Source organism: Mauremys mutica, chromosome 1, assembly GCF_020497125.1.
Source record: "Mauremys mutica isolate MM-2020 ecotype Southern chromosome 1, ASM2049712v1, whole genome shotgun sequence".
Lineage (NCBI taxonomy): Eukaryota > Metazoa > Chordata > Testudines > Geoemydidae > Mauremys > Mauremys mutica.
Window position 1 is genome coordinate 125,064,651 of NC_059072.1, and position 23,746 is coordinate 125,088,396.

At 39.4% G+C, this 23,746-nt stretch overlaps 1 protein-coding gene across 1 annotated transcript in view; it reads left to right on the plus strand.

The window, feature by feature from the left end:
* Positions 1–23,746, plus strand: part of MPPED1 (metallophosphoesterase domain containing 1) — a 77,514-nt gene that overhangs the window by 16,372 nt on the left and 37,396 nt on the right. The window contains exons 4-5 of the mRNA XM_044981088.1: positions 3,142–3,323; positions 18,069–18,294. Coding sequence (XP_044837023.1) covers positions 3,142–3,323; positions 18,069–18,294 — 408 coding nt within the window. The remainder of the gene's footprint in view (positions 1–3,141; positions 3,324–18,068; positions 18,295–23,746) is intronic.

Consider the following 23,746-nt stretch of genomic DNA (forward strand, 5'->3'; position numbering starts at 1 on the left):
GAAGAATTTTTGTGAATACCTACAGTATTGATATTGTTCTTGGCTTTTACAAATTAACAGAATGGTGAGAAATGTAATCTTGCATCTCCTTTATTCCCATAAATATTATGAGTTAAATCCTGGCCCCATTGAAGTCAGTGTAGCTGCTCCATTGACTTCAGCAGGGCCAGGATTTCACCCTATTAGTGAATTATATGCTTGCAAAATCCCTAGTTTAGTGATGTTGCAAATAATAATGAATAAACCTCATATAAATTTACTCACCCCCAAATGCTTTTCTCCTCAGTGCTTTTGGCTCTCCTCCAAAGGCTCTTCTGACTTCAGCCTTACAGCTAGTACATGGTTTTTCTGGTCCTCAGTACTGTCTTGCACTCCTTGTCTTACCTTAACAGCACCATCCAGGAGTATTCCCAACCTCTCACAGCATTTTCCTGGCTCCATCTTTGTCCTTCCTGTTCCTCTGTTGCAAGGTGCTTTGGGTTGCCACAGTTGGCAAATGTATTTTATTATTATGATAATTGTCATTTACTGTTTGTTAAGCACTGACAGTGCAATCAGAGCTGTAGAAGACATAAATCATGACAGTCTTCCCCTGAAGATTTAAGGTCTTGATCCTGGCTGTATGCAGGCAAACCTCTGCTCCTGTATGAAACCCCATTGAAGCCCTGTGTATATACCAACCTCCAGTGTTGGCCTGAAACTTAACTTTGCTTTTTCAATTTATATACGAGTTTATATGTTATTTTAAAAAAATAACACAGATCATAAGGTCCTCATTCTTCTTTTTCCGTTACTCACAGCACAAGCAGTTCATTGGACATCAGTGGGGCTACTCAGGGAGTCAGGTGCTACTCAGGGACATCAGTCTCAGGCCTTAAGAAACTGTCTCCTTAATGTGTGCATATTTCTGTGACACTGTGATCTGCATTTCATTTATTTATCATATTTATTTATACCCAATACATTTTTTGGCCCTTTGTACAAGGTTTTAAAGCAATACATACCTTGGCTGACCAATGTGAATCAGGAAAATGCTTCCCACAAAATAAAGTTCTAAATCGTGCATAAGGAAAAGCATATGTATTGTGTGCTGCATACATTGCCATTGTAAGTCTGTTGTGTTTTCATTCAACTCCAGAGGAGGACCATGTGAAATTTATGTTACTATTTGATGCACAAGTTACTGCTGCCCTTGCCTTTGTTTCAGTGATAGGTAAGAGGGAAGAGGCATATTCAAGGGATACACTTTATGAGCTACACTGAAAACCCAGCAATGTAAATTCAGATCAGCGCATTTTATTTATCATGTACAAATACATGAGAATCCTGGGGAAGTACATTATTTTTCTGGCTAATTTCTTCTGCTGTTGAGAAGTATCCATAATTTAAAACTGCGTAATGGAGAGGTGCCTATATTTGGGAGTTAAGAATGGGGAGAGCAAAAGTTTGGAAGTCAAGGATGTAAGACCTCAAGTTTCTGGTTTTGTGCTTGTTTCATGCTCCAACTTTTGGCCTTCCCTTCTGGTCACTTTCTGTTGAAAAATTGACAAAAGGTATGAAATTTTAGGAAACTTGGGCTTAATACTTCCTGCTATATAGCACTCAAATTAAATAGTTATTATTCCCTGGATTTAGTAAAGTAAAAAAAAAAAACTTTTCAAAAGTTATGACTTTTGCTAGAACCTGCCCATAGATGTAATGATTTTTAAAAAGACATACACTCTCCCAGAAAAGTATAGAAAAATAGTATAACAAAGAGAATATCCTCATACATTAGCTTTTAAATGTGTTTTATCAAATGGTAAAATGAGAATTTTTGTAAGTGTTGTTTAATGATTTGAACAGGACTCTATTCCTGGTTGTCTCACTAATGTCAACATGAACTTATCAGGTCACTTAACATCCATGCCTCAGTTTGCTTATCTGTAAAATGGATATAATTCTTATCTGTCCCATGCTGTGAAGATTGACTTATGTTTGTTAAACAATTTGAGGTCCTCTGAAATCTTTTCCCATAAATACCAAAGTGTTAGCATTAATGATAATAAAGATCTATAACTTTATTTTTTCCTAATTAAATTTTTAAAATTGAGCCAGAAGAGAAGCAGATCAGATGGGGAAAGATCCAAATTATACATAACAATGAACTAAATTAATGTTATTAGTCATTTAAAGACACATGTTTACAAACCAAATTGTTCATATAAAACTATAATTCTGTCTGAGATTTTACTGATATTAAAGCTTTTTCTGTTTTTTTGTTTTTTTCCCACCAAAATTACCCCCACTGAAATTGCAGCTATGGTACACTTACACATACATACTTCTATATATTGTAATGAAATGTGTTGAGGGTGAAGGAATTTAATGAGTTGCAAATAAGTATATCTCATGCAGCAGATTTGATTTCTCTGCCTTCCTTACCTAAATCATGAGGAAGCTTCATAAAAGTGGGTCAGATCATTTCTTTTCCTCGTGTTTGAGTCTTGAAATTGGGCACTATACAATGCAGCACCACCCCTTACTGCATCTGATTTACTTAGTATAATTAAGCCCAGAAAGTTACCACAATTGTCCTGACAATAGTAAGGTTAGAATGTGCATTTGCAGCAGCTGTCAGTAAAGTTCTTATCTGCTGGTGCATTAACACACTGAACCATATCTCCAAAAATGCGTTAATTAAATTTGTTGGAATTTTATAAGCTGCAGAAAAAATATGATTAGGAAAATGCATTTAAATGTATTTATATATGTGATAAAATGCTTCTCTCAGTATAGTGTGCAATCTTATTTAAACAATGAACACAGGACGGTATTCTTATTTTGAAATTGGAAATGCCTTTGTTTTATTTGTAAGTGTCTGAAATATGACAATAACATTGAAACAATCCCTTTTCCATAATCCCTTTAAACTAATACATCTACCCAGCCAATATTGAAAGCTCTATGATGTGAACTCCAAAATTCTTATACCTCCTATTAATTCTGTGAGTTTCTTCTAATAAGTGACTTTCGCCACACAGATCCAGAATATGTCATCTTTAGTAACACTGAAAATTGTATTGGAATTGCAAAGTAAATACTAAAAAGGTTATGTAGTCAGCTCTATTTCATAACCTTCTCATCATGCATTTCCCATAGGGTGGATCCTGTGCCCCATGATGCCCCCAAACCTCCAGGATATACCCGATTTGTCTGTATTTCTGACACTCATTCAAGAACTGATCCAGTCCAAATGCCCTATGGAGATGTTTTAATACATGCTGGTGACTTCACTGAACTGGGACTTCCTAGTGAAGTTAAAAAATTCAATGAATGGTTAGGTAAGTATCAGAATACATGCCATTTTGGAAGTAAACGTGATTTAATGAATGTACCAACCCTCTCTGCCTCCTAGTAAAACATTGTGCACTTAGGAACTATTAATATTAATTTAGATTTCTGTTTGAATGGCAACATTTAGAATTTGGATTTTTTAAAAATATTGTGTTCTTTCCAGCTGAGCAAATGAGATTCATGTGATCATTCATCCATTCTACCTTTCTACTCTTAAGAGGGGGGAAATGTACAATAAGCAACTTTTGGCATTAGCTGCTATTTAAGCCACTGGGCCTTTTATGATTTGCATAAGAACTCTTACATACATTGTTATGGCTTTCCCTCCCCGTAAAAAGTTGTGGTGAGAAAAGCATTTGTCTGTTTAACCCTGGAGGCTGATAGTTTTTCTGTCTGAGGCTCAGCTGCACCGCAGCGATGAATTCCAAACAAAGCAAAACGCGTGTCTGTGGTTGCTGTCTTGGATGTGGCAGACCAGATGTAGATGCCTTCTGTAGGCAACTGTTGGCATTGATAGCTGAAATTCTGTTCCACTGGGCAGGCAAGTGGTGATTTACATGCACTTCTACAATGTTATGTATGTGCTTAAAAAAAAAGAAAATTACAGTGGAAATTGGAAAGAGTATGCTGCTTCCAGAGAAAAATCATGGTCTGTGTTCCTGCTGTGCTGGTGCCCGGATTTAGCATAAACACAGATTTTTGTTTCTGATTATCAAAAAATTTGTAGGTCAGGTGAGTGGCTTTAAAAAAACTTCTGCATGAAGTACACATTTTAAGGGGCTGGGCTTTTTTCTTTATATTTTCCTGTCTTCTTAGCTACGTGCTATGGCATTTCCCAGTGTGGAATTGGCTAGGAGCAGCACAAAGCTGACATAAGCATGGAGACTGAGATGCAATAAGAAAAATGTCAGGCCTTTCTAGTTCAAAAAAATATTTACAATCAAGCCTTTATCCTAATTTGGGAAGACTCATGCTAATAAATATTGATTCAACTCTGCAAGCCCAATAATACGCCCAACATAAAATAATTAAGAAAAAAAGTTACAATCCATTCAGGTGGAAACACACGCAAAAGCATTGTCATTTTCAGTGAAATCTGTAACAGTACCTTCCATGCAATCTTTCTGTGCCCAGGCATTACAGGACAATAGGACACTCTTACAACACTAAGCAATGTTCAATTTCACTCTGAATCTTCACACTACATTGCAATAATGTACAAACATTAGTGCACAAAAACTGTTCCAAACCCCATGGTTATCTGTTATACACAAAATCAATATTTACCCAGTAGTGTGGAAGGGAAGCGATATTAGAGCATTGTTAGTCAGCAGGGAAAGGGACTGCATGTCTGAGTTGCTGCTGAGCTCCTGTCTACCTGACAGACTACCTGCCCTCCTACATGATACTGCCCCTGCTGGGAACAGCAGAAGTCCTCAAGCTGAAATCCCCTCAGTTTATAGGTTATAGGTGAGGGAGTGCTGGCAGGGCCTTCTTCATGATGGCCTCGTGAATGAAATTGTTTTTCTCCTTGCTCCAAAATAGTCTAAGAATTTGCTGATCCTTAAGGCTTGCTGCCAAACTGATCTCTCTGAATGGTCAGTTGGAGAGGACTGAGGTGTGTAGGGCATGGGATTTCAAGCTATAGGGCCTTTTGGGGGATGGGGGGGGGCAGGATTCCTAAGAAGCGGTGCACTTTTGTGTAATCTGGGTTGAGAATCTTTTGCTTGTTATGCTTATGATAGTTGTTTGTTGTTGAAGGGACTTGATTTATATATTATATTTTCTGGTTTTATATTTTAAATCTCTGTCAAGGTGTCTAGAGCATTTGAATAGGTGGGTGTTTTTATGTGTTTAATTTAAATAAATAAACTAAAAAAACCATCCATCTTCTTTGAAAACCTGCTGTACTTTGCCTTCCTTATTGACTAATGCATCTAGAACCATTAGAGCCTCTTCCTTTCCTCAGCCACCTCCTTCTCCTCCTCTTCGCCCAGGATCTTTCACCCTTTCTCACATCCTTTCCTGCTCCCTCCCAGACTACATTCTCTCCTTCATCCTAGTCTCAGCTCTCCCTTTCTTCTCCCTTTATCTTCATTCTCTCTATTTTGGCTCTGTCAACCTCAGCCTTCAAACATGCGACAGTTTCCTCTATCTTTAGAAAGCCTTCCCTTGCTCACCCGCTTTTCAAACCACAGCTCCATGTCCCACCTTCTCTTTATGTCCACATTTCTTGTGTGCAATGCTGGCATCTTTTCTCATACTCTTTTGGATCCCCGGCATTTCAGTTTCTGCCTGAATCCTCCTCTCAACCTTTCTGAGGTCACCCGACCAAATTCTATGGCTGCTTCTCCATTTTCCTTTTCTCCACATCAAATTCAGACTCCCTGTCTTTGATGTCAAGTATATTTTACTTTAAAAGTGCTGACTTTAATAGAACTTAAGCTAATGCTTAAAGTTGAACATGTGCTTAAGTGCTATGCAAAATAGGGCAGATCTAAAGCCCTTTCTCTCTTTCTTCAAGCCGTTTTCTTTTTCTGATACTGTTACCTCTGTTATTTTCCTCTCTTTGTCCCAGTCTCTTCCATGAGCTCATTTTTCTTGAAACACTCTGAGCCCAAAGTGCATTTGGGATTTCAGAAGTTTCCGAATTTGAAATAAATGGTGTCGTGGTGTCACAAGACCATTGAGCCTTTGGATGCTGCCATAAGGAATGGATTGGAAGAGAATTTGAGCATATGCTAGATTTTCAATGTGCCCCACATACTGGTGTCACTTTAAGCATTTGAAAATAATCCAGAGCCCTTCTGCCTACATATCTTCAATATATAATGCAGAATGGTTAAGTTGGATCCTATCCTTGAATACTAGGGACACGCTGTGCTGTGGTTATCCCCTGCACTCAGTCCTCTCACTAGTTTTATTTTATTAATTTATTTTTATTTGGCACCCAAAAATGAATGAGGTGCTTTATAGAACAAACACAAAAAACATTGTCTCTGCCCTAGTGCAGTCATCAAATTATACATGCAGTGCCCCCACCCTACCCCACATACATTCTTTAATGATGGTATTGGAAAAGATTTGTGTGGTTCAGCAGCCTTCGTGCTTCCCTTTGCTCCAGCCTGCGTGAATATTTCCAAATGTTATGTACTCCAAGGCCCTAGAGCACAACATGGCTCTGAGTTACACTAATGACATTTGAGCTAAATATTCAATCATAGAATATCAGGATTAGAAGGGACCTTAGGAGGTCATTTAGTCCAACCACCTGCTCAAAGCAGGACCTATCCCCAGACAGATTTTTGCCCCAGTGCTCAAACCGCTGAACTATCCCTCCCAATGTGCCAGTTCTACACCCACTTGTGTGAGTGTGTATGTGGAGCATAGTACTCTTGTGTGTAGACTTAGAAGATTACTTAAGTATGCTGTGCATTTTCTAATGTTCCTCCGTTCATTATTTCTGAATGGAATTTCCTCAAATGTGTCAAAGGCATTCTTCTTCTTTGAGGAGTAAGTTCATGCCAAATTTGAAATAAAGCTGGCTTAGAGTTACAGTGCAAAAATGAAACACACCTGGAACATTTAATTGGTGACAACCACCATTTTATTCCTATTTTCAAATCGCAAAAATGGAGAAGCAGAATTTTAGCAAACTTCTCAACACAAATTCACTTCAGGGCTGTGATTTGCCATATGAAATTTCACCACAAAGGGTTAAATTTTTCCCACCAAAAATTGAAGTCACCTGAAAATAGTTTTGGAATGAAAATGCCTATTTTAACAGAATTATACCAATATTCTATGTGGCTGTAATTACACACAGTTTATGATTGTTATAGCATTGCTGTTTATATAAAAATCAGCTAATTTTGATCAACAGTCAGTATCCCTGTTGTTTTAAGATACAAATCTTCATCAAAGAAAACAATCTTTGTCTCAGGTCCTTTCTAACATTGAATCTTCTGCAGTGACGGTAGATATTTTCCTTCTTGTTTTAACAGGTATTGTATATTTTAGGGTGCAATAATATTCATATTTAATACAGTGTAAAATGGTGGCAAAGAAGAAAATAAATTCATCCTTCTGAGCAGCAAAAGAAATTAGAATTTACAAAGTGTAGTCTTGCCATTTTGACCATCAGTAATTATACTATTTTTATGTTAATGTAGAAACCCCTTGAAAGGGGTGTTTAAGTACTAATTATCTATTTACAAAAGAATGGCTTTGGAAATGCAGTGAGAAACACTGAGCTGTATAGGGATTTAGAACAGATGTCATTTTAAAAAGACTAGGCATACAAAAAAAAAAAAAGGTTGGTTTTCATTGCACTTCTTTAACATACAGTGTCCCAGATCCTTGGCTACAACTGAGGAGCACACAGCATAGGTCAGGAGAGAAGGGTGCAAAGATGAATTTATAGTCTCTCACAATTCTGGGCTGTCTGTGCTGGGCCAGTCCTCTGGTCTAACTTAGGGCACCCTGAGGACTTCTGTAAATTACACTAGCTGCCAGTAGCCTCAAGGGCCAGCAAGGCAGCTGGGGATCACCAGAGTGTTAAGGAAGCTGAGTTATATCACTTTCTTCCACCCACGTCTCCTGTGCTGGCAATGGGGAGCATATGATGTAGGTGCTGCTATACTAGAGGATCTCCACTGTTACACCCGGTCATCTTCCCAAGGCAGGCTGCACCCACTGAGGGCCATTTGTACCATGGCAGTTTGAAATGTGGGTCAGTGTGCATTCTACAGCGGTGGGTTTGCTAAAGTCAAAATTATGATTCCTCCTGTTGTAGGAACTGCAGAATGACTCCTATTTCCATAATACCCCAATGGCATGGCTTCCCCCCACCTTTTGTCTAAAAATTAGTTCTGTTATTACAAACGCTGGGTCTGATTCTGGACTCACACGTTTTACTCCGGTGTTTAACTCCATTGGCTTTAGTGGAGTTTTTCATGAAGGCAGTGGGGTCTGGAGACCCAAAGGCGGGATTGGGAGGCAAGATGTCCAGAATCTAATTCTGACATGGCTGTGACCTTTGGCTAGAATTTTCACTAAGGGAGCTAGGCACCCAAATCCCATCCTGTAGGAACTGGGCACCTAACTCTATTAGACACCTTTGAAAATCACAGCCTCCGTCTTGTTCCCCATGCCTAAAATAGGGACAATAATGCCTAGCCACATGCCACACAGAGATGTTAATTAGTGACTATTTGTAGACTGCTTTGAACATACACCATAAAGCATTATACACAAATATAAAACATTATTATTAGTGGTGTGCATATACTGACATAGTACCTACCCTTTTATAGTCTTCCCATTGAGAAGATGAGCACCTGGGGACACTGAGGTTTATTTTGCAGGATCTGAATTGGAGTCAGTATCAAATTGTGATGAAATCCTTGTAGTAAGTGTGAAGTGATTTTTACTATTACTTTTTTATACAGTTCTCTGTGTCCTGCCCTTTCATTGTCCCTCAGATATATATGTTATTTTAAACGGTTAAAAAAACCTTACTGTAGAATTTTTTCATCCCCATTAAGAATTGTTTTTTAAAGGTAGAATCAGGAATAGAATTTCATACTGTAGCTTAAATATAAAGAGAATACTCTTACAGAGTAAAATTCATCCAGTGGCTATGGGGCTGAATTATGCTGCACAATGACTCCTGTATGCAGGAGGGCAGTGCATTAGTTCTGCATAGGCAGAGATGGTTTAAAGCAGGAACCAAGGATCTGCAAATGAAGGTCCTGGGCTGGAAGGCGGTCCATTTTCCTTTAGAAATAAATTTGTTCAATTACTGTACATGTCACAGAGTATCCTGGTATATATGCTTGAATATTAGCAGATCTTTTTTCTAACATGTTCCTAGTTTTATTTATCTATATCAAAGTATTTAAAGAATTCTCATTTTGCAAATGTAGCGGTGAAAAATCGTGTATTTGTTATTTTAGTGTTTGATTTAATTGCTGACTTTTATGTTGCAGAAATGGCTAGATCTAACAGTTTACAAATGACTTAAGGAGGAGTGTTGATTTACAATGTTATTCAAGATTATACACCATACAAAAAAGTATGTTAATGTAAATTTCCCAGACATCAGCCAAGTGTTTAAACACAGAACTGTCAAAGAGATGCTAAAAAAGCAATCTGAGACTGTTATACAGTCTTTTTACTATATCACTCACTGCTGTATTCTAAAAGGTTGAAATGAGAGGGGGGAAACATTAAGTGGGCATTTGTATGATTGTCACTGCTTTTAGAGAATACTAAAAATTCTGCTTAGCACAATACCCATAGACAAGCAAAGCACAGCTGCGGTTAGGAGTTTGCATATATCTTGTTGAAGTTGCATGGGGATGCAATTGTAAGTCTGTGTGTTTTGTTAAATAAAGTGGGTAAATGGTAAAGACTCCTAACTTTTTAGTACAAGAGAAGTCTGGAGTATAAAAGCTAAGCATTTGCTTTTGGATTATTTGCAATTTTATCTAATTTAAGAAGAAAAATGCATTGCCAAAGGATGATTCACCTTTAAATACATACGAAGTCCATTTACAGATAACTCTGAGACAGTGAATTAGAAAATGAAAGTCCCAGGGTTTTTTAGTATTTTCCGATATGCAGTCTGTTTTTCAAGTGACAGTGAACCAGCATGTCAGGTAATTCTTTAAAAATTATCTTCCCTATAAAAGGGGCACACTGTGGTTTGAAAATTGGGAGTTGCTATAATAATTTTGTATTGGCACATAACAAATTAGATATTCAGTTGATTTCCTTAATTAGTAATCTACAGTAATGAAAGAAAAACAAAAATATCATTAATCAAATATATATACACACACGTACAATGGAACCTCAGAGTTACGAACACCAGAATTATGAGCTGACCAGTCAACTACAAACCCCATTTGGAACTGGAAGTACATAATCAGACACCAGCAGAGACCCAAAAAAAAAAAAAAAAGAGAAGCAGCAGCAAATACAGTATAGTACTGCATTAAATGTAAACTATTTTAAAAAGGGAACATTTAAAAAAGATTTGACAGGGTAAGGAAAGTGTTTCTGTGCTTGTTTCACCTAAATTGAGGTGGTTAACAGCAGCATTTTTCTTCTATATAGTAAAGTTTCAAAGCTGTATTAAGTCAATGTTCAGTTGTAAACTTTTGAAAGAACAACCATAATGTTTTGTTCAGAGTTACAAACATTTCAGAATTACGAACAACCTCCATTCCCGAGGTCTTCGTAACTGTAAGGTTCTAGTCTATTACCAAGGCTATTATAATTTTTTTGCACTAAGTGAACAAAGAATAAGATACTTTTTGATGAACATTTGCCAGAACTGGAAAAAATGTGTATTTACTTGAGACAATATGTAAAGGTCATTTGGAGGGTGAGGGGACGTGACAGTTTTTTCAGCTACACATGAATCAAATATGATCGCCCAGATTTTTAAGTACCAAGTCCCCATAGTCTAATAGGAGAGTTTGTGGTGATATCTATTTATAAAAAGTTCTTCTCTTATAGAAACTGTTTGGCTTAGGTCCAAGCCAGTGTTCCTCCAGCGTATTTGTGTGTGCTTTGGGGGCGGGGGTGCGGGGAGAAATGAGAAAAACAGGGAGGGAAAGAGAAGGGAGGAGGGGAACAGGGAACTGTTGAGTTCTCATCCCCACCATCAACCAGTAGCATTGTAAATGGCTGAGGGAAAAGGAAGCATTGAGCCCCACCTCCCAGGGTGGGAGACCCTGGAAGTTGCCTGGGAGAAGGTGCTCCAGAGCCCAGTAGCTGAAATTAGAACTGTTTGAAATTCAAAATTTCCATTTTTTACAAAATTTCAACATTTCAAAATTTGTTTTAATTCCAAATTTGATTAAAACCAAATATTATAGATATTTAGTGAACAGAAAATTCTGAAAAAATTGTTTTGAAAAATTCATTTAAGAAAAAAATTAAAAATTTCATTTCAAAACAAAATTTTGAATTTTTTCTGACATTTTTTTCCATGGGAAATTTGTCAGAAATTCATATGGTTTCATACAAAAAATTGGTTTAATTGAAACAGTATTTTCAGATGGAAAACCATTTTGATAAAGGCCATGTTTATACGTACAGCACTGCAGCAGCGCAGCTGACCCAATATATCCGCACTGCTGCAGCGTATGTTGAGAAGACACTATATGCTGATGGAAGAGCGCTCTCCCCATTGGCATAAAAAAACCACCTCCATGAGCAGCAGAAGCTAGGTCAGCAGGAGAAGCTCTTCCACTGACATAGCGCTGTGTGCACGAGCACTTATGCCAGTGTAATTTATGTCGCTCTGGGGTGTGGTTTATTCACACCCCTGAGCGACATAAATTATGCCGACATAGTATGTACTGTAGATATAGCCTAAAATTTTGCTACCAGCTCTAGCTAGAATTTTCCCTGCACAGTATATTGTGTTTTCCAGCAAGGGGTAACTACACATGTGCATTTTAGGGGGAGCCTTTGAGAGTTTTGCAGACCAGAATAAGCAGTCATAAGAATATATAATTTCCCAAAATTCCAGATTTCCTTCTTTTCCTTTAGCATTAAATACATATGTAAGTCACACCGGACATGTTGTGTATGTTACGTTATGGCATTCCTGAATGGCATATCTGGTTTCTTATGTGCTCTCATATGGCTTATACTCTCAATGGGAGCTATATTTTGTACTGGATCCATATGCAGAATTCCCATGAGAACAGTATATGATCTCAGATTTGTTTGCACACACATAGCTAGCTCCCTTTCCATCCCAGGTCTGCTGCTTCCCTGTTAGCAGAGCCAAACACTAATACCAATGTTTTTAAAAGCAACTGGGTATATGAGAAACTTTTACTGCAATAAGTAGAATGTATAATTTCTTCCTATTAAATTGCTTCTCTGCAGTGGAGTTATTCTGTTAAAGAGAGAGTACATTCAGTGACAATAGTTTTTCAACTTGTTTTCCTGAAATGTTGCATCTCTGATTATGACATTAATATAAACTCATTTACATCAGTTATTGGTGAAAATAGTAAAAAGGCTGTGTAACGACATAGTGAATCAGGTTCTGACCCATCGTGGGGGGATAGACTAGAGGACCTCTTGAAGTCCCTTCCACCCCTACATTGCTATGATTTATCAAAGCTTTTAAATTGCCAGAAAATTCCATGCAGAATTGTCAATACATTTAAGATAAAGATTAATTTCCAAATGATCTGTTGGTCAAATGAGAAATGGTACTCATAACCTTAAATGCGAATTATTCTAATTATCAGCATTTCAGGTTTTTAAAAATCCTCTCTTTGTTGTTTTTCAGATAACCCTCATACCTAATATATAACTACATAAAAATGATAACAATCAAGGAAAATAACCGTGTAACAAGAAATCCATCCAAAGATTTTAGGGGCTTGCTTCAGAATAATCTTAGTACTAAACATATGTGAGCAAGAAAGTTGCTGATTTAATGTAATGGTTAATGCGTAAATATGTTGCACATGAGTGATCTTTGATGTTTGCCAAGAGCTCAGTCCTGCAGTATAGGGCATTCAAGAGGCACTCAGTACCTCATAGGGTGGAGCTCATGTTGCCTGATTCTGTTCCTACTAAAATCAATGGGAGTTTTGCCATTGACTTCAAAGGTAGAAGCATCAGGCCCATAGGGCAGAGAAATTTGTACAGTGCTCCGAAAATAGCATAGGGCTGTGAGAAAATCTCTGTATCTGTGGTAAATTGAGCACTGTTGTATAGTGAGCATAAGATCAAGGCAGAAAGGAACCACAGTAATGAGTACTATATTCTGCAGCCCTGAGAATGGTCCAGTGCTTCTGTCTGTCGCAGATTATATCCACATTTCTATGGTTCAACCCTAATCGATCAGATACAAATGAAGAGCCTGATTTTTCAAAGACTTACGCATGCACTTAAATTTACACCCCATGAGTAGTCAGTATGACGAGTTAAGCACGTTCATAAGTCTTTGCAGGATCAGGCTTTAAAGATTTTGTTAGATGGTAACAAAACTGTGAAAATCAGCAATTTTTACTGTTTTCTAAATAATGGCCCTCTTAATTTAAGTGGAAAGAGGGTTTGAAGGGTGCAGGGTGGGGGGTGGGAGGTGCGGAGATAAGCAAGGGAAATAGATTTAGCAAGTTCCAGCTAGGTATGGAATGAAAGAAAGAAAGCTGAGCTGCAAACTCATCAAAACCAGAGCTGTTAATTGAAAAGCTGACAGACCTGTAACTACAGCAGAGATTCTGGCCGCCACTATAATAAATGTAACTGTACGTTTAGAGTAATTTGCTAATTTGCCTAAGTAACACCCACAGACAGCAACATGACATAAATACATTAGCGGAAGCAACAACTATAACCAGCTCATACAGGTTCTTGGCTAGTAGATGGATGGACCAGATGAGCTGGAAAAGAGTTAGAAAATAGAATAGAAATGGAATTGCTAACAAAACGATGGCATGCAATTTTCTTCAGTATTTGTCAAAGGCAATGGTATTGCTGTATCATACTTGTGAATGCCTAAACATACTGTAATACTTACGTTACATTAGCAGCCTGTGTGTGTAGGTGATATATGGACATGTGTTAGACATTCTGCAGAATGTTAAGCGCTTCAGAATTGGAAATAAAAATATTTTAATTTTAAAAAATGCTTAAAATAACTAATTGACTCTCCAGCATTCATCATCTAAATGTACCAGAAAATCATAAATCAGAAAAATGTTTCTGCTAAGGAATCTGCCACTGGGGAATTGCATTTATGGTCCACAGGAAAGAATTGAATATTAGTATAATATTGGCATAAAAACAGAGTACAAAACTTATTCTTAATGTTAGCTCAGCATTCCAAAATGTACCAAAACCCAACATCCTGATATCCTATTTTTAAATTTTCCCAAAGAAGCAGAGGTGATACTAAGTGTAAATGCTTTTTTTTCTATTAAAAAAATCCTATTTATAGGAGAATGTATAAAGATTAACCAGGATTAAATATACATCTGATCTGGGAGTGGGGGAAGAAATTATTTGACCAAAGAGTACTTTTATGATCATCAGCTTTCTTTCTCTTTAGGGTAAAAAAAAATGGTAATGGGCTATTTGCTCAGAACAGCGGTTCAGTAGGAGCATGCCATCAGTGTGATGTGTAGCTGTGTTGGCTATGGGCGTTTGAACGTGGTGAGCCTCCTCCATATGTTTTCACTACTATTTGCTGCACCAAGGAGCAAATTCTTCTCCCAGTACTGTGGTTATGGAAAGCTATGCTGCAGAACTGGTACAGCTCCTCTGTGCAGGCTTGAAGAGTTGGCACATAAGGTGCTCATGCCAGGAGCACCATGAAACCTAGCTCTGTGGGACAGTCAGCATATCTTTCTATTCCTAATCTCTGAGGTGATGCTTTGTGTTCAGGAGTGGACTTGTGGTTAAGTGCTTGATTTCAGCCAGTGCATCCATCCCACTTCAGCGCCTGCGTAGATAGGGTAAGCGTATGGGATATGTTCTGCCGGGTACTCATGTATTCATTTGTGCTTACAGACCACTCAATGTAGCATTTTTTTCTAGCGCCTCTTTTGTGTTTTGCCAGCATCCTTATATTGCTGGCCAACAACACACATCTGACCCTGCAGTGCTGATGCATGGGGAGTGTATGCAGTGTCACGTGCCCCCCCAGATTTCTGCCAGGGTGGGACTTGGGCTGAACGAGACTGAGGGGGACGTACCTGGGACATGCACTAGCTTCTAGCGCTCCTGCGGGGCCCTACTAGGAGACGCCCAGAGCAGGGAAGAGAGACAGGGCTGGCAGCACAACTCTGCCAGAGGGGGCACAGGCAAGTCCTCTGAGGCCGTCCCCTCCTCTCACCCACAGCCACAGTTACCTGCTTGGTGGTAGGTATCCAGAGCCCGTTCTGGCCCATGCTGCATCCGCAGTGGGGAGGCAATGGGAGAAGTGGGGAAAGAACTTTCTGAGGGGAGTGGTGGGAAGGTGGTGCTGGCTTGGAGGGTGTGGGAGGCTCAGGGGCATGGGAAAGGACCCTGAGGCAATGTGTGGATCGGTCATGTGCCCCTCATCCGAGCCTTTAAATTGTGCCACCCCATACACCATCAAGGGTTATGGGCTGTCTCTGAAACCCTGATAACTTTTCACCCCAGTCCTCTTTATTCTGCATATATCAAGTGCAACCTTGTATCATCTTGTGGGGAGTTGATGCTGTAGCTCAGGGGTAGGCAACCTATGGCACGTGTGCAAAAGGCGGCACACGAGCTGATTTAGGGGCACTCACACTGCTCAGGTCCTGACCACCCGTCCAGGGGGGGGCTCTGCATTTTAATTTAATTTTAAATGAAGCTTCTTAAACGTTTTAAAAACCTTACTTACTTTACATACAACAATAGTTTAGTTATATATTATAGACTTATAGAAAGAGACCTTCTAAAAACATTAAAATGTATTAGTGGCACACGAAACCTTAAATTATAGTGAATAAATTAAGACTCGACACACCACTTCTGAAAGGTTGCTGAACCCTGCTGTAGCTCATGGATCTCTACCACAAAACTCCCCTGAGTATCTGTTACATCAGTAACTCTCAAACTTTTTTACTGGTGACCCCTTTCACATAGCAAGCCTCTGAGTCTGACCCCCCTTTATAAATTAAAAACACATTTTTATATATTTAATACCATTATAAATGCTGGAGGCAAAGCGGGGGTTGGGGTGGAGGTTGACAGCTCATGACCCCCCATGTAATAACCTTGTGAACCCCTGAGGGGTCCAAACCCCTAGTTTGAGAACCCCTGAGTTACATGTTCTAATACCAAGAAAGCATTTCACCACTTATTGTTCTGTGCTGATAAATGTTCAGAGGGCTTGACATTAATTTTATATGTCCTAAGCTGGTTTCTAGGAGTTGCCTGTGAAACTCCTAGACAAGTGCTATTGGGTGTATCTGTCCATTTGGAACCTCAGGGATTAAGATGGTTGCAAGCCCATTTTTCTGGAGGCCTCTCCTGTTCCTCTGCTGGGTTAATTTCAGCTATCTGTACTTGAAATTGTTTTCCTAATGCCCTGTGGGATATTGTCTAGGAGAGGAAATGTGGTAACTCTGCAGTGTTTGCTATGAATATGGATGTGTTTGGTGTAATCTCTACCTGTGTTACATCAGACGGGGGCAGTTTGATTTTATGACAGCTGTTAGACTGTACATCCTGGGCTTTGGTAAGCCACACCTCTTTTCCCCATTTCCACACAATCTGTATACAATCACCAGCCCTGTCTAACTGCTGTTTCACTAGATGTAAATCCCATGTGGGTGCATTTTATTCCCCGGTTCTACCCATGCCAACTTTTATGCCATTTTATGTAGACATGGTGATTTGTATCACCCATTTCTCTTGCTCTGAATTGGGCTCAGAGTTATCAGTGAAGTTTTATATAATGTTACCTTGTCAGATTTTTTTTTTATTAAAAGCCACTAGGTTTCTGTGGATTTAGTTAACTACCATGCATTTGCAATGAAGTCATTCCCCCCCCCCCCCCAAACTGCCATCACTAGTACAAAAGCAATGTTAGGTCCTGCCCATATTCTGGCTGGAAGCAGCCTTATTCAAAGTGTTTTCCTCTTCCTTGTGTGTCTTTTAGTCTCCTCTCTGTCCTCTGTAGACACATTCAAAAGGTTTGTGTTAGGGTTCTTCAGGTGATCCCTGCTTTCAAGTACAGGATCCAGCTGATAACCAGGTGGAGTCTGGTAGGAATTTTTCTCTTGTAGTGCGGCTGCTTGGGAGTGTGTGTGAGAGAGAGTTTGTGGGCAGAGGAATTAGCAGTTCTTGCCATCCTGTGGTAATATGCCGTGAGGATCAACACTCAGCGAGTTGCCGGGTATAATATTGAACACTCTTCACTGTGTATGATGAGTTCACTGCTTTGACTGTTATCTTGTTAGTATTCTTCATTGCAAGCACTCACAAATTTTTCTAGTAGGCGGAAGTTTTCTACGCTACATTGATCTTAGCTTTTTGCAGTTTTATTGTTGCAGCTTTGAGGGAAAGTGCCCCCCCTCGTGGTTGTCTTATCCCCTTTCCCAAAACTTGGACACAGGTTTGAAAATGGGTAGGGGTAAAGGCTATGGGGGAAGGCAAATCAGGCACAGATACAAAGGATCCCAATAGGTAAGCCTGAGCCCTATCTTGGTTGAAGGTTTGGCTTCTGGATTGTGGCAAAGGAGGTCTATTAGTCTGGCAGATGCTTTGGACATGTAAGGCCTCTTTACTATGAAATGATATTTAAGCACAAGCAGATTGCAGGAAATTTAGAGCTGGTGTTTATTTTAATAAGGGTTATGATCAGTGGCTTTTATACCCAAACACTTGTCTGAGAGTTTTATTGTCATCATGACAAGTGGCAGCTGTAACCAGTGGTAAGTAAATACCATGCAGAGGTGTGCATAATTTTTTAAAAATATTAAATAGTTAAGGCAGAGTCATCACACTACTTCCATGTATATTAAGAGTCAAATTCTGCTATTGGAAAGGTGCATGTCACTACCATTGAAGTCAATGGTATTTATGTTCACATATCTCAGGGCAGAATTTGGTTGTTTCAAATGTGTAAGAATGATGTGTGGAACTGTTTTGTGTTTCTTGTTTGTTTCTTTTATTCAGTTTTCAGAAACTGAAAGATAACTGAGGTTTGTTGTTGTTTTTCACTATTTTAGGTAGCCTGCCATATGAATACAAGATTGTGATAGCAGGAAATCATGAATTGACCTTTGACCAAGAGTTCATGGCAGACTTAATCAAGCAGGACTTTTACTATTTTCCTTCTGTGTCTAAGCTGAAACCAGAGAGCTATGAAAATGTGCAGTCTCTTCTAACAAATTGCATCTATCTTCAAGACTCTGAAGTGACGGTGAGGGGGTTCAGAATATATGGCTCTCCTTGGTAAGCACTTCTTTAACATAAATAAATAAAATTATAGCATTGATTACTAGTACACCAGCCATTTCATGCCCTTCAGTCATATTTTGATTAGTGTGTGAATAAAAGAGTAATATTCAGTTTTATAAACTTTTATTTTGTTGTAGCTCATCTTTCCTTTGGCAAAATATCTGACTATAAGAGTATGTGGATCATTAAATCAATGAGACAAAGATAAGATAATGTATCCTTTAGACTCTCATTCTAGAGCGAGCCATTTAAATATTCCATCTAGCTTTAACTTGGTATGTGGAAAGGATATACAATTTAACAAGTTTACATTATTACAGTTTAATTTGAGTGTATTGCAAATATGTCTTTTGAGTTTGTCCTTTGATACTGAAAGCTCACTATTTTAGATATATTATCATTCAGTGAAGAGAAAATATATTATTTCTCTTTCTCTCTCTCTTAGTTTAGTATAAGCCGCTATCCCTCAGAATGTTATTTTCTTTTATATATTAATACCCTTCATCAAGATGCAGTTTAGTTTCTGGAATAATGTTGGCTTTCATAGTAACCTATCAGTGGCTAACCAGTACTTCACAGTTTTCCCTCTGCTGTACTCTGGGGTCACTTGCAACTTTTTTGTGATAACAAGGAGAAAAGGGCCTTACTACTTCATCTAAAGAAGAAATTCTCCATTGGGTTGCAGACTGAACTACCCCTCTACAGGGGGTCCCTCTATGTCTCATTGGTTGATAAGTAAAATGAAGTTTACACGTCTGTTACTGAAGTTGTAAATCTGATACATTTCATGAACATTGTATGCATATTTAAAGGAAATTAATATTCTATTTTAAAAGGTAGGTTTTCAGGGAATCTGTTTTTCTTCCTTTTGAAATCACATCAGGCTGGAATGTAGCAAACAAGTTGTCAGACCTGATGCATATACCCAGTGTGAATTCTCACAGTGTGAATAAACTGAAATCTATTGGAAACTTTTTTTTAATGAAAATTGGCATTTTCCCATTTGGTTGCTTTAGCTGGGTGTTAATTTTTCCCAAGCTTATTATTCTACATTTATCTATATTAAAATCTCATCCCACTTAAATACGCCCATCTCTCTCAGCTTTCCAGATATTTCTTTATTTTCAACCTACCCACCTGCTGTGTTGAAGCTTAACTTAATCCTGTGTCTCCTGTACATTCAATGTACAATTTACTTTGTTTTCCAAATTATTCAGAAAGATATTAAATAGTTTCAGTCGCAATATAAAATTTTGGAGAATGCCACTTGCCACCTCTTCCCAGTTTGATATTTAAGTTTAAGTACAGTAACTATGCTCTGTTTTCAGTGTGTCTGGCAATTTAGTATTTTCACTACAATAATCCTAATCAGTCACCATATTTCCAATGTTAGTATTAATTTTTCAGCAGTAATGTACCAAAAGTCTCATTAAAATAGAAGATTTTTATATATAAAAATTTAATTTATCTATGAAATAACTACGTAGAGGCTCAAGGAAACCATTTGAACTTCCTGTACCTATGAAAATCTGTGAAAGCCTCCTGGGGACATCTTTGCCTACCCACTAAGACAAAATGTTATGGTTAAATTAAATTGATTGTTTTCACTTGTCCACTAACCCTGTAATTTTGCTCAAGTTCTGTGGGCTATCAGGTTTGTCTGGCTTGACCTGTTCTTTGCAAATCTGTGGTGCTTCCCATTCATTCTGTTACTCTCTTCTATGTGCTTTTGTACTAATTTATTCTAAAGATAGTTCTGAAATGTAGTGTTAGAACTGGATCAAAACTTCCTCATTGTTTGACAGTGTTGAGATCCAAGGAGTTGGTTCAGCTAAAGGATAAGCTAGAAAAATTTAACTGAAGGTCTGTGCTGTCTTATACCAAAGGTCAGAGTTTCCTGATGGTGGAACTTCAGCCAGGAGGCTAGGTTACAGGGGGGCAAAGTGACCACAACCTCATTCTTGGGGACATGACAAAAATTCAGTGCAACAGAGCATCAACAATTGGTGTTGCTGCCCAAAATGGGGCATAGCCCATGTGCCTAGGAGTCCTCCGATTCAATACCTGTCTGGAGGCCAGTGGTGCAGATAGATTTTAACTCTTACTGGTACAGTACTGACCCCCCAACCCTGACCCTCCTCATAAAAAAATGTTCCGTGACTAGATCCCTGTGTGGATACAAATTTGTATCCATGGATGCAGATATCCGTGGATGCTGAACCGCAGGGCTCTCCCAAGAACCGCAGCAGTGAAAGGAGCTGAATGTGGGGCTGCCACTCCCAGGAGCTAGTGCCCTGCGCCGGCAGCTCCTCTGGTGCAGCCTTACCGCCCCCAGCCTTGTCCTCCAGTGGGGCTCTACAGACCCCAGACAGGAGAAACAGCTGCCTAGAAGGGATGAACAATTTAATGAGTAATAATTATGAATGTTAAATTAAAAGTTAACTAAAGTTTATTCCTATTTTTAAACTTTATACCTTCTGACATGGAACCTTTGTCACAGCCTTTCTGGGAAATTAATCTCAGTGCCTTTATACACAATAGTAATGATAATCTCAAAAGAATGATAGGAGGCTAGTGAAAACTTTATTTGGATTTTTTTCTTGCCTTGCACCACAATACTCTTATGTTCCTGATCGTCCCTAAGACCTCGTTGATACCTTAAAATAGTTCCTAAAACTTTCCCACAGAGCTCAACAAGAAAGCTGAGTTTCTTGTAGTTTCTTGCTGAGTCTCCTAACACACTTCCTTTCAATAATTCCAGCTCTTGAGATTATGTATATAAATTAGCTTTTAAAATGGTTTGGTTATATCTCTCCCAATTAATGTTCCCATATGCTATTTACAGATATATGTTGTCTAATTCTGAGCCCTTTTAATTTAAAAAACCCTTACAAGAAATCTTTTAACAGTTATTATTCTGAATATAGATGAACTAAATTACTCATTTTTCATTCCACTTAATCTGATTGAAGGGGGCATTGCCTAGTGGTTAGAAGTGGGACTGCGTGTCGGTACTCTCGTGGGTTTCTGTTCCTGGCTCTATCACTGACCCTGTGCCTCCATTAGAACTACTCTAAAAATGAGTATAAATACATCTGTGAGGTAGGTGAGACTATTTCGTGTTTGCAAAGTACTTTGAGAACCTCAGATGTAAGGTGCTAGCGAAATGCAATTTTTTGTTATTGTTTACATTATACAGATCCTCAACTGTACAAATTGAAGTTGATGTTATTTTAGTTACAAAGTAAAGCGTGAAAGCTGGATTGGTTTGTTTATCTTGCTTGTCTCCCAAAGCCTTTCAACCGGTGCCACTTGTGGGTAGTTAATATTTTTAGTTGCACTTGTGTACTAACATCATCTGACCAGGGCCGACTTTATGAACTGTGGGGCGCGATTCGAATACCCGGCGGCGGTCTGGGGCTTCAGCAGCATTTCAGCGGCAGGGGGTCCACAATGGGTCTTCCACAGCACTGAAGGACCCACCACTGCTGAAATGCCGCCGAAGACCCCCGGGAGCAGACCACCTCCGGGTGAGTTAAAAAAAAAATAATTAAAAGGCGCCTTAGCTGCAGGGCCCTCTTAGCCACGGAGCCCAATTCCAGGGAATCGGGGGAATCGGCCTAAAGCCGGCCCTGCATTTGACCTCCAATATAATCTAAAAGACAATCATTTTGTCTAATTACAAAGAAAATAAAACACTATCCTGCTCTCCTCGAAATTAGTGACAAAACTCCCATTGACTTCAAGGTGCAAGATTGGGTTTTTTGCAGGCAGTTTTATTTCTCAAACATACACAAAAGCCTGTCAAACATAGTTCCTCAGCCCACTGGGGGCTGTAGCTCTCTGATGACTTTTCCATTTACTTCTCTCAATTTCTCATGTTTCAGGGCCCATGAAAGGGTTCTCCCAATCTCTGTTAATTGAGCCTATCCTCCCAGGGCTCCCTTTTCCCCACATTCCTACTGCCTCTTCTCCCAGGGCACTCTGCCAGCGACTCTCAGGGAATTTCCTGCTCCCACTACCCTGACCTCCTGTCTCCACAGTGCCAGGGAGCAGAAAGCAAGTGCTCCAGGTTGTATCTTTCTGCCCCTTTCCTGACTGCATCTCACACCTGACTCACCCATGCTCCCCCCAGGGCCCAGGCACCTTCTCTTATATGTGGGGGTCAGCTGACCAGTCCTAGGTGCACTGGCCTCTTCCCTCTTAAAGGGCCAGTGCCACTCTGTGACACTTACACTAAAAGAATATTGTTAATTGTGCAAAGGCAAGTTCTCAAGTATTAAGAAATTCCAGAATAAAGGTTGCCTGAGCAACCTGTATTCAACCCTTTGTGCATATGTATTATGTACTCCTGGGGGAATTTTGCACCACTGCAAATGCACAGAATTAATGCAGTTTTTTTCTCTGCAGAAAATACATTCTTCCAGAGAGATGCTGCAGTTATGCCTTTTGCCCAACAGGGGCTGCCGGCTCATTGGCAGTAGTAGCCAGCGGTCAGCTGTGTTACTCACAGTGCCCTGCCTGTGGGGCCAAGTTAAGAGGCACAGGATGGGGAGGGACAGACAGAGCAGGTCACATGGGACTGCTGTGGGTGTCACATAGACTGGGGTTCAGAAGGGCTAGTGGGGGGGACAGACTGGGGCAAGGGCTGAATGGGAATAGGGGTGCAGAGCCACGTGGGGACGGGGGGAAGGAGGGAGCTGAATGGGGTGTAGGGATACATGGATATTGAGGGGTTGCAGGGCTACCTGGGGATAGGGAGTGGCTGAGTGGGGGTGCAGGGCTACCTGGGTATAGGGGGTGGCTGAGTGGGGGTGCAGGGCTACCTGGGTTATAGGGGGTGGCTGAGTGGGGGTGCAGGGACACATGGGGACAGGGGCAGATGTGCCTGACTGAATGGGAGAGGCTAGGGGTCAGCCAGGATCTGCACAGGGGAGGCTCCCCAACTCTCTAACAGTCCCTGTTCCATATTTCTCCCACCTACACCCAACAACCCTCCAGGTTCACTCCCAGGCTCCTTCCCAGCAATTATTTCCCTCTCCCTTGGCTCCTCCATTACCCCTGATTCCTCCAAGCCTTTGCATTGCTTCTGAGGGGTGTGGGAAATAAGTTGCTGGTAGGGCTGTCAAGTGATTAAACAAATTAATCATGATTAATTGCACTGTTAAACAATAATAAAATACCATTTATTTAAATATTTTTGGATGTTTTCTACATTTTCAAATATTTTGTATTCTGTGTTGTAATTGAAATAAAAGTGTACAGTGCTCACTTTATTTTTAATACAAATATTTCCACTGTAAAAAACAAAAGAAATAGTATTTTTCAATTCTCCTAATACAATGTAGTGCAATCTCTTTATCATGAAAGTTGAACTTACAAATGTAGAATTATGTACAAAAAATAACTGCATTCAAAAATAAAACAATGTAACACTTTAGAGCCT